We start from the raw sequence: 10,100 nt of genomic DNA on the forward strand, positions 1-10,100 counted from the left end.
TTGGACTATGTTAGTAATCGTACATCGCTACGGGAGCTCATGGAGCTCCACATCTTTTGCGAGTGTCCAGCTATGGTGCTTGGGCGGGGCGACAGCCAGAGGCCTACAGTCGCCTCCCCACCACACTGCTTGCACCCTTCACCTCGTAGTTAGCTATAGTATCAACTTTGAGAGCAGCAAACTTTTGCTTTGTATCGCTCTACCGACAGCTAATGGCTTTCAGATGTATCGGCGACGCCAATTTGTAGCTCTCAAGAATGCACGCCCATGTGTCCTTACCTTAATGATGATTGCCTGTATCATAGCCATAGAGGGCGTCCTGCCTGCCTCCCTCCTCAGTTTATTATTAGAAAGGGCCTAATTGGTTTCCTTATGGCACAGTTGAATTGCCAGATACTTAACTAGAATGTCAGGGGCTTGAATGACGGAGCACAACAGGACTCCATGTGCGAGTTAGTGAGAACCACTGCTGCCACCATCGTATGTCTACATGAAACAAAGATGCAAGTTATGGATCAGAATGTGGTGCGCTGAACAGTCGGACAGAAATTTGTAAACTCCTATACTGTGCTACCGGCGGAACAGACTTGAGGAGGCGTCTTCCTTGCAGTGAATGAAGACTACTTCGATCTCTCCGACATTGTATTTACCTCGAATGCCATAACCGCGCAGATCAACATGAGGGCTGATGGAACAAGGTGGCAAATTACGGTGGTATACGGCCCGCAGGGTGAGGCAGCCAAACTTCACTTCCTCCAAGAATTGAAGACATTCCACTGCCGGTCCACAATAGATGGCTCATCCTGGGAGATTTCAATCTCATCTACCAGGCGAAAGATAAGAACAACTCCAACCTAAACCAGCGCCTCATGGGGGCATTCAGAGCGGCGATTGATCATTTGAGGCTCAAAGAAATCAAGCTAAATGGACACCGCTTCACTTGGAGCAATCAACAGGACAACCCAACGCTCACTAGAATTGACAGACTACTATGTACCCCTGAATGGGACCTGCTCTTCCCCGCGTGTTTCTTACACTCCCTCCCATCGCTCATGTCGGACCATACCCTGTTGCTACTCCAGGGAGAGCTTGACCACCATCAGAGCACGTCCTTCTGCTTCAAAAATTACTGGACAAAGATGGAAGGATTTCAAGATCTTGTCCATAATTCTTGGAATAGGCCGGTCGCCTCGGCTCTTCCTATGAAGCAATTGCACATCAAAATGGCGCGTGTGGCAAAAGTGATCAAGCGTTGGAAGAAAGACAAGATAGGGGATACGAGGATACAACTCGCCATAGTAAAAGAAGTATTGTTACAATTAGAAGCAACCCAAGAGCTTAGGGTGCTCACTGCCATGGAGCTTCACCTATGTCGCCGCCTCAAATCCCGTGGCACTGGCCTCGCTGCTATTGAAAAATCAAGAATTAGACAGAGATTGAGGCTAACATACATCCGATGCGGAGATGCTAACACAAAATTTTTCCACAGTAGAGCCAATGCACGACGGAGAAAGAATTACATACATTGTCTACATACGGATGGGGGAATCGCGGTGGCGCACCAAGATAAAGAAAAGGTGATACAAGATTACTTTACAAACCACATTGGCTCCATGGTGCCGAGAACTTCCACAATCAACTGGCAATCCCTTGGCTACAATCAACATGATCTCTCCGATCTGGAGGTGCCTTTCTCCCAGGAAGAGATAAAAACACTATATATTCAATGCCTTCCGACAAAGCGCCAGGACCGGATGGCTTCACGGGTGCCTTCTTCAAAGCTTGTTGGGAAACCATTAAAGATGATGTTATGGTAGTAATGAACAGTTTATTCACATTGAATGCCTAGGGCTTCGAATGGCTAAACTCGGCATCCATTATCCTTCTACCCAAAAAAACCGATGCATCAAGAGTTACTGATTTTAGACCCATCAGCCTAGTCCATGGCATTGCAAAGATTTTCTCCAAAGTGTTAGCTAACAGACTTGCCCCTCGACTCAACTCCCTTGTCTCGAACTGCTAGAGCGCTTTTATAAAAAATAGAAGCATCTATGATAATTTTCTGTACATCCAGGGCGCGGTAAAAAGACTACACAAGCAGAAGATTCCGGCTTTGTTCATGAAACTAGACATCCACAAAGCCTTTGACATGGTACATTGGGGGTACTTGCTTGAGACTCTACAGGCTCTGGGCTTTGGACAACGATGGCGTGAGTGGATATCCATCCTCCTACGTACATCTACCTCAACACCCATGCTGAACGGGCGACTAGGGGCCACTTTTAGCCATGCCAGAGGTGTCCGCTAGGGGGATTCGCTTTCACCCATGCTATTCATCCTAGCCATGGACCCGCTTCAACGTTTGCTTGACCTGGCAACCCAATAGGGGATACTCACCCCATTACCAATCACGGCGGCAAAATGGAGAACCTCGATGTATGCAGATGATGCGGCCTTTTTTGTCAGCCCCACAAAAGACGATGTAGAAGCCGTCAAAATCATCCTACAGGCTTTTGGCACATTCTCGGGACTCCATATTAATCTACAAAAGAGCTCAGTACATCCAATCGATTGTGCAGACGTCGACCTAGACCAAGTCCTGGCACCTTTCACCGGTACTAGAGGGGGCTTCCCATGCAAATACTTGGGCCTGCAACTACACATTAGAACACTGCAAATGATCCATGTGCAACCTCTCATAGACCATATTGGGCATAGGCTACCCAAATGGAAGGAAGATGGCTAAATAGAGCGGGACGCCTCACTCTTGTAACCTCTGTCCTCTCCTCCATGCCAACCTACCACCTGACAGTGTTTCCTTTGGCCGCTTGGGCTAAGAAAAAGATCGACAAAATAAGGAGATCTTTCTTGTGGAAGGGGGAGGAGAATGCTAATGGTGGCCACTGTCTAGTTAACTGGCGAACGGTTACCAGACCAAAAGACCTGGGCGGTTTAGGCGTCCCTGACCTGGAGAGATTTGGGCGAGCCCTCCGGTTACGATGGCTATGGCAAGAATGGGTGGACGAGTCCAAGTCTTGGAGCGGCTCAGAGCTTCCATGTTCTGATGATGACCGCCCCCTCTTCAACTCCTCAATCATTATATCCTTGGGGGATGGTGCAAAGATAAAGTTTTGGCACCACAGTTGGCTCGATGGTCAAGCTCCTAGGTACCTAGCCCCGAACTTGTTCCGCCTAGTCTCAAGGACAAACCGAACGGTGCAACAAGAGCTCCGGAACAGCAATTGGATGCATAAACTGGGAAGAAAAATCACCTCGGCTATCCACATAGAGGAGTTTGTGTCCCTCTAGATACGGATACAGGATGTGCACCTGCAACACAGCGTCCAGGACACCATCACCTAGTGTTGGACCAACGATGGGAATTACTCCACCTGATCGGACTACATAATCCAATTCAGAGGATCGCTCCTCCCTTTCCGTACGGACTTGATTTGAAAAGCGCATGTGGAGAACCGATGCAAGATCTTCGCCTGGATCTTAGTGCAAGATAAAATTCTAACGGCACAAAACCTACAAAAGAGAGGGTGGTCACACCAACAACAATGCGTGCTGTGCAACGGTCCCTTAGAGACAGGCCTCCACCTATGCCTTTGTTGCCCTTTTGCTAAGGCGGTTTGGGATCAAATCCTCTCGTGGGAAAATCTCACTCAAATCCAACAACACCACCAGGCAAACCCCACCCATATCAAGTCATGGTGGGAAGACGCGGCAGCAAAAGTGCCAAGATCTGAGCGTAGGAGGCTTAACAGGGTAGTAATCTACAGCTTCTGGAACATATGGAAAGAGAGAAATAGGAGAATTTTCGACAACATGATTCAAACGGTGCAGCAAGTAGCCGCAAGGATAAAGGAAGACATAGAGCAAAGGAAGAGAGCATTTGATTACATTTAGCTCACATGCTTATGGGGGGGGGGGGGGTTGAAACCATAATCTCGTTTGTCTTTGCTTATACATAAACTTTCTTTCCCTATCTTAATTGAAAGGCAGAGCTCCTGCCAGTACGTTAAAAAAAAACAGAAATCCTGTGTTACTTCTAACTCGTAAGAATGTAAGATGCTTCTAACAATGCTGATGCCTGGTGCTTCTAACTATCACCTTATCTCACACAGGTGGTAAAATAATTGGGCAGATGGTTTAGTTGATCATAGGTGCAAGAATTTGGACTTCACATATCCAAGGGGACAATTTTATTCTTCCGTAATATTTGTGTCTTCTATCAATATTCTAATGTGATTAATTCTTTGTACATGAAACTTTATATATGTTTGTACAACCTAGTTATTCTTTGCAGCTGCTAAACATACATTACTTCTACCATCAGGTCAGTTTCATGGAAAACAGGAAAACAACAAAATTGTTTAGTCTATATGCTTCTCAAAGACAACTCCCCTTTGTACTTCCACTGCCAAAATTACACCTTTCCCATGTCTTCACCACTTATGACTTCGTCAATGAGATTCTTAAAGATGGATCTTTCAATGTCCAGAACCATCCCTTGTAGCTCACTACCGAAACTCTTCCATTTTCCCATTTCACGTACTGCATTCTTTACTAGCTTGCTGTCTTCATCTTCCTCTTCAGATAATCTTATTGTTGAGGCCTCAGACCGGAGAATTTCAATCTCTGAGCATAATTCCTTGAAAAGATGCCATCCGCTTGATTTCTTGCATTGAATGAATTGCAATGGTTGTCTCACTGAACTGACGCTGTATATTTTCTTAGCAATGAGTTCGTTTGCAAGATCGAAAATTAGTTTGCGGTGAAGCTTTCCTGCAGTTGGTTTTGCTTGTTCAAGGATAAGAAAAAGCCCTGGATTGATTGGGTAGCATGGCTGCTGGAACAAGCAGGGCATGATCCTGGAGTTCAGTTCGTTGTGCAAGAGACCCGATGCTGAGAGTATTTCATAAATATAATGACGGTCTTTATTGGCAGTGAGTATTAACGAATTGTCATTTGTTCTTGGAGCCTCATCACTCAACAATTGCAAGAGCTCAAGCTTTTGGATGAGGGCTTTCATGTTTTCTGGTATTCTGTGGTTACTCTCGCTACTTTTCTTCAATGTTGGTGTGTCAGGGAGGCTTATTGAGTTCCAGCACTCATGCAATGTAAGTGCTGCAACATCTGAACAAGTAAAGAAAAAAAAGTTAGTTGAGCATTAAGGGCTAGATCGACCAATACAGCAAGCATGTGGGGGCTCCGAGAACAACCTAAAAGCAACCAATCCAGATAGAAAATCAGTTATTCTTTTAGGCTCATCTACATAAGTATATGTGCAATCCAAACATATATCATGTCCCTGTATGGGCAATTGTAACATGTGGGGGCTCCATGAAGATGTTAGGTGCAGACATGAACTACTACTGGCAGTGAAGAATTGATGCTCTTTAACTGGTTGGCACAAGCAAGCACTTGCATTTCTACTGTCTGCCAATTTACTGTGGTTCTTCCCAGTTTGCTAGACAACGAGCTACATTTGGTTGCATTGATTACCAGTTGCTTGTTATGAATGTCTGATATGCTACAGTTAAGTATGCTTGTCATGTGCCAAACAATATGGTTTCCTAGATTGATTGAAACCCAAGTATAATGCTCAGAGTTGTGAAGAATGGTTTGACAAATAAAGTTCTCACTTTTGAAAGAATTTGATATGCTCCTCAGAGAAGGCGACATCACATCTTGATAGAATGTGGCATCAAGGACTGATACAGGACTTCGTATGTTCTCCAGTGGATGGGTGTTCTTGTCAGTACATAGGATACGTGTTTCCTGGAAAAAAAAAATAGTCTTTCAGTAGTCACTAACTGATGTACATAATAAATGATGAAACAATTACAATCAATAGTAGGTTCTTTGCCATGGAAATATATTAATCTTTATTTGTACCTCATAATTCGATGTTGAAGTTGTATTGCTTTGATGGATGGATGACGTGTTGACATTAAGCGTATTTGAATAATTATTAATGCTCGTATCAACCTGCTTTGATAAACTGATTTTGCTTTCAGGAATCATGGCCTTATCATGGCCACAGATGCTATTTGATTGTGAAGCCCTTGATCTTAGTTTGCCTCTTGGAGATACTTCTTTGGATGTCTTGGTTGGGGACATCAGTGGAACTGTCAGCTGAGTGATCCTTCCACAGTCTGACTTCTGCACAAGTTTTGGGCTCAAAATTCTAGGAGGCTTTGGTGAACTTGTGCTGCCCACATCTTCCTCTCGCCTGGAACAAGCTCTTTGATTGTGAGAATGGGTCTTCGTCCTGTCACTGTTCTCAGTCTTCGTGGTGAAAAGGCGCTCTTCATGCCGCAACTTTCTGTGGACCTTTGTCCCTGCAAGGGTAGCAACTGAAGCATTCTGTTTCATGATACCTCTTGCCGGCTTCATGATCACAACTGGAGACTGGAAGTCTTGAGCACTATTGGTTTGTCCAGCGGCTGCCTTCTGAGTGGTCAGTGATCTGGCACTGTAATCACTCCGTTTTGCATGTAATTCTCTGAGTATCCTAATAACCCTCAAATCCTTATTACATTCCGGCGATGTGAGATTGCTGAGCCTTCTCTCTACGTTATCGTTTATGGATGTAGAACTTGACCCTTCTTTAGCATAATATCTAGTTGTACTTGTCTTCTGCTGCTTCCAAGGTGCAGCTTCAGGGACAATTCTCTGAGAAGGTTTGGCTTTCAGTATCGTAGGCTGAATCTTTCGCTGCAATGGACTGAGGTCATGGCAGATACTCCTGGAGGTGTGTGACAGGTGACCATTTTGAGTGTGATGGTCTGGTCTGTGTGATCTTGCAGACCCAGGGGCATCAAGAGTCTCTTCCAATCCCATGAGCTTTGCAATGACACCACTGGCCCGCTGATGGCTCGGGGATTCTTGGTATTTCAAATTATCAATGAGACTGTCATCGGTTCTTGCATAACCAAAGTTTTTCAGATGCAAACTTGACTTGACAGACTCAACCCTACTGTCCAAGGACAACCTAGGAAGATCCCTGAGCTTGGATGAAGGCATCTTGCTGTCTTGAGCTTCTGCCTGCAGCAGCAGCTGTCGATCATCACATGATAAGCGTGGCCGCCTGCTAGATTCATTGACATATGCAGGAGGCACATTGCTCCTATCAATAGCAATCACATAAGTTCCATCTGTCGTTGATTTGGATATAAGCAGTGGCCTTGGTGACTCTTTGTGCAGTCTATCTCTCTGTTCCATCATTTTGGTCTTGATGGCCAGGACACGAGAGTCCTGGTTGATGGAGTCCATCACGACATCTCTAAATTCAGTTTTTGGCTGTTTGGATTTGACCTCTGTATCTGAAGACTTGAAGCTTCGTGAGCTCCTCATTGTCCTACTCCTTCCTACCACAGGCTTCTCGTTGATGCAAGGGAGCTTCTGCTGTGCTGGTTTGCCGCTGTTCAGGGATGATAATGAAGAGCAGGACGACGAAGCTGAAGATGCTCTCGATGATTCCGTTGAGAGGGTACTGTTCTCAGTCGCGCTTTTGTTTTTGCTGAATGATTTCTCCTGCGCAATGAATTCAAATCGAGTTAAAATTAGTTAGTTATATTTATATCTGAATTCTTTGCCGTTAAAAGAACTGATTAAAATTACCACAGTGATGTTTGGATTAGCTGTGCTTTGCACCGGGGCTTGCGTGCTGCTAACTGGCAGAGTATGGCCTGGACAACAGAAACACAGTGTATTAGAACTAATATCCGAGAAGTATAGTTTATATTATGCTTAAAGCAGGGTGATGCAGGTAATCAGGAAAAAATGAATTGATGGAGAAAAACGGACATGCCTGAAATGAAATACAAAATGATTGTACAATCAATTTCCTTTGCATGAACTTTTTTATTACCATGTAGTTTTTCATGACACTCTTGGCTTTTGCTATCTCATATGTGTGAAGTGAAGTTGCACGCCTGCAGCTTGTACTATACCATGGGTGATCATTGTTCTTGTTCATGTACTTCCCAATAAAGAGTCGTTGTTTTTGCCTTGTACTACGTTCAACATGAAATAAATTTTTAAACTACTTTTGTTTGGCACCCTACAGCTTATACTTCCAGCACTATTATAATGGTACAGTTCAGTTGGTCTACTGATGGCTTCTTGAACTTTGTTTTTTTTGTATGCAAGGATGGATGGGTTCTTCAGTCGGGGGGAACAGATGGCAAAGTAGTAATGAAAAAGTAGCAGAGCCGAAGTACCTGCTGCTGCTGGAGTCAGTTCGTCCATGGTTCCAGGGCAGTCACCATGTCGTCGCCCGGTGAGAAGGCGGCGGTGGTCGAAGATTTGGAACATGGTGGCCATGCACCCCATCTGGCCGCCAAATTCCGTCGCCTCCTGGGAGAAGAAGGCCTTTGCCATTCTAGTCGGCATTTTTGGCTAGTTCTTGTGCTCTGGAAAGCTAAGGAAGCTAGCTCCTTTTGAAGCCGAGGTATGGATTGATCACCTCGATCGGACTTGGCGCCATTGACGGGCTATCTAGGATGTACTTATATCCTATCCTCAGGCCAGGAGGAACTTGGCAGGCAGAAGAGAAAGGGCGTGCAGAGCAGAGTGTACGGAGTATGCATGCAATGGTCTGTGGGTGGATTCGGTTGCTCGTGGGCAGCTCAGCTATGTGATGAGAGAGAAGAGGCAGGCGCCGGCCGTGGATTTATGAAGGGCGGCCGGGCGGGGGAGGGGGGCGCCGGGGCCGGGCGTGGCTGGCCCTGCACCAGCACCAGCAGGATGCATGCAATGCGATACTCCTGGAGTCCCGGTGAACAGGCCATGTGGGCTGGGCTGATGATTGTGGGCGACGGGCATGTGGTGGCTGTCAGGCATGCATCGCCATCATCGTCAGCCTCATCCACCGAGACCGGGTTCAGCTTCAGCTTCAGCTTCAGGTCTTGAGCTGAGCTAGCGTGGACCGGAACAAGGGCAGGGAATGTTGAGCACGGTGCTTGCTTTGCTTCCCATCCCAGGTTTTCACCGCCACCACTGTCGAAGGCCGGGCAGAGATAAGGCGCAGCAGCCGGCGGGCACATGGCGATCGAGCTGTGCTAGTCTGCTGGGTGTCCACGTCGGGCCACGTGCTGGATCAGTTTCGTCTTCCTCCGTCTCTCGGTGGCCAATTCTGATCCATTCCAGATTCCTCTTCTTGCTCTCGGAGTCGGCCAGTCGGGGCGGTGTGCCGGAGGAGCATGTGCAGCGCCGGATTTGCATTGTCTGACGTCTGAGCAGTTTATTGCTCTAGTCCTACGTGTGTGGATCAAACAAGAGACTTTTCCCTGTGTGTCCTTATAAAAGATCGTAATCCTCTGTGTGCCCCTGAAAAAATTCAGCGGTCTTCAGCGTCACTACTCCAACTTTTTCGTGTCATCCATGCCACTTCCGTCAGTTTGGGCTCTAACGCCGTTAAACTGTAGGTGTGAAAAGACGAAAATGACCTTAAGTTCAAATATGTTATTAATTTTTTTGAGCATCTTAACGACTTCAAATGAAAAAACTCAAAACTAGAAAGTTGTAGATCTCGTCGAGATCTATAATTTTCATATAAATTTTTTTTTCATTTAATTTCGCAAAAAAATATGATTTGATATGATTAATATATCTTAGAAAAATCATATTATTTTTTTTGCGAAATTAAATGAAAAAAAAATTTATATGAAAATTATAGATCTCGACGAGATCTACAACTTTCTAGTTTTGAGTTTTTTCATTTGAAGTCGTTAAGATGCCCAAAAAAAATTAATAACATATTTGAACTTAAGGGCATTTTCGTCTTTTCACACCTGCAGTTTAACGGCGTTAGAGCCTAAACTGACGGAATTGGCATGGATGACACGAAAAAGTTGGAGTAGTGACGCTGAAGACCGCTGAATTTTTTCAGCGGCACACAGAGAATTACGATCTTTTATAAGGGCACACAAGGAAAAGTCTCATCAAACAAACGCTGAAAGAATATGATGGTGGGCACGATTCTGTCTTACTGTGACTGAGGTCAGTCATGGCATGCGCTGGTTCAGGTTCATCACGTGGCACTGTGGCAGGCAGGCAGGCATCGCAAAAATCAGCAAACACTACTT

At 45.4% G+C, this 10,100-nt stretch overlaps 1 protein-coding gene and 1 long non-coding RNA gene across 2 annotated transcripts; one reads left to right on the plus strand and one right to left on the minus strand.

Annotated features, from left to right (window-relative positions):
* Nucleotides 1–4,195: 4,195 nt before the first annotated feature.
* On the minus strand, nt 4,196–8,984 carry LOC136494491 (protein LONGIFOLIA 1-like). Its single transcript, XM_066490655.1, has 5 exons — nt 8,235–8,984; nt 7,633–7,700; nt 5,905–7,545; nt 5,652–5,787; nt 4,196–5,142 (listed from the first exon to the last, which is right to left on the minus strand). The coding sequence occupies exons 1-5, from the start codon at nt 8,404–8,406 to the stop codon at nt 4,433–4,435; spliced, it is 2,727 nt and encodes a 908-aa protein (XP_066346752.1). The 5' UTR covers nt 8,407–8,984; the 3' UTR covers nt 4,196–4,432.
* LOC136494498 (uncharacterized) lies at nt 7,094–8,294 on the plus strand. The gene is made up of 3 exons (XR_010768614.1): nt 7,094–7,199; nt 7,389–7,501; nt 8,164–8,294. It is a non-coding gene; the product is annotated as an uncharacterized lncRNA (long non-coding RNA).
* Nucleotides 8,985–10,100: the final 1,116 nt, after the last annotated feature.

This window comes from Miscanthus floridulus, chromosome 1, assembly GCF_019320115.1.
Source record: "Miscanthus floridulus cultivar M001 chromosome 1, ASM1932011v1, whole genome shotgun sequence".
Taxonomy (NCBI): Eukaryota; Viridiplantae; Streptophyta; class Magnoliopsida; order Poales; family Poaceae; genus Miscanthus; species Miscanthus floridulus.

What these genes read in the sequence shown, in the direction of transcription:
- LOC136494491 (XM_066490655.1), bottom strand. Translation starts at nt 8,406, where the DNA reads ATGCCGACTAGAATGGCAAAGGCCTTCTTCTCCCAGGAGGCGACGGAA. An exon ending in CTTCAACATCGAATTATGAG is followed by an intron (nt 5,788 to 5,904) that starts GTACAAATAAAG and finishes TTTTTTTTCCAG; the next exon opens with GAAACACGTATCCTATGTAC. An exon ending in CATATCAAATTCTTTCAAAA is followed by an intron (nt 5,143 to 5,651) that starts GTGAGAACTTTA and finishes TTACTTGTTCAG; the next exon opens with ATGTTGCAGCACTTACATTG.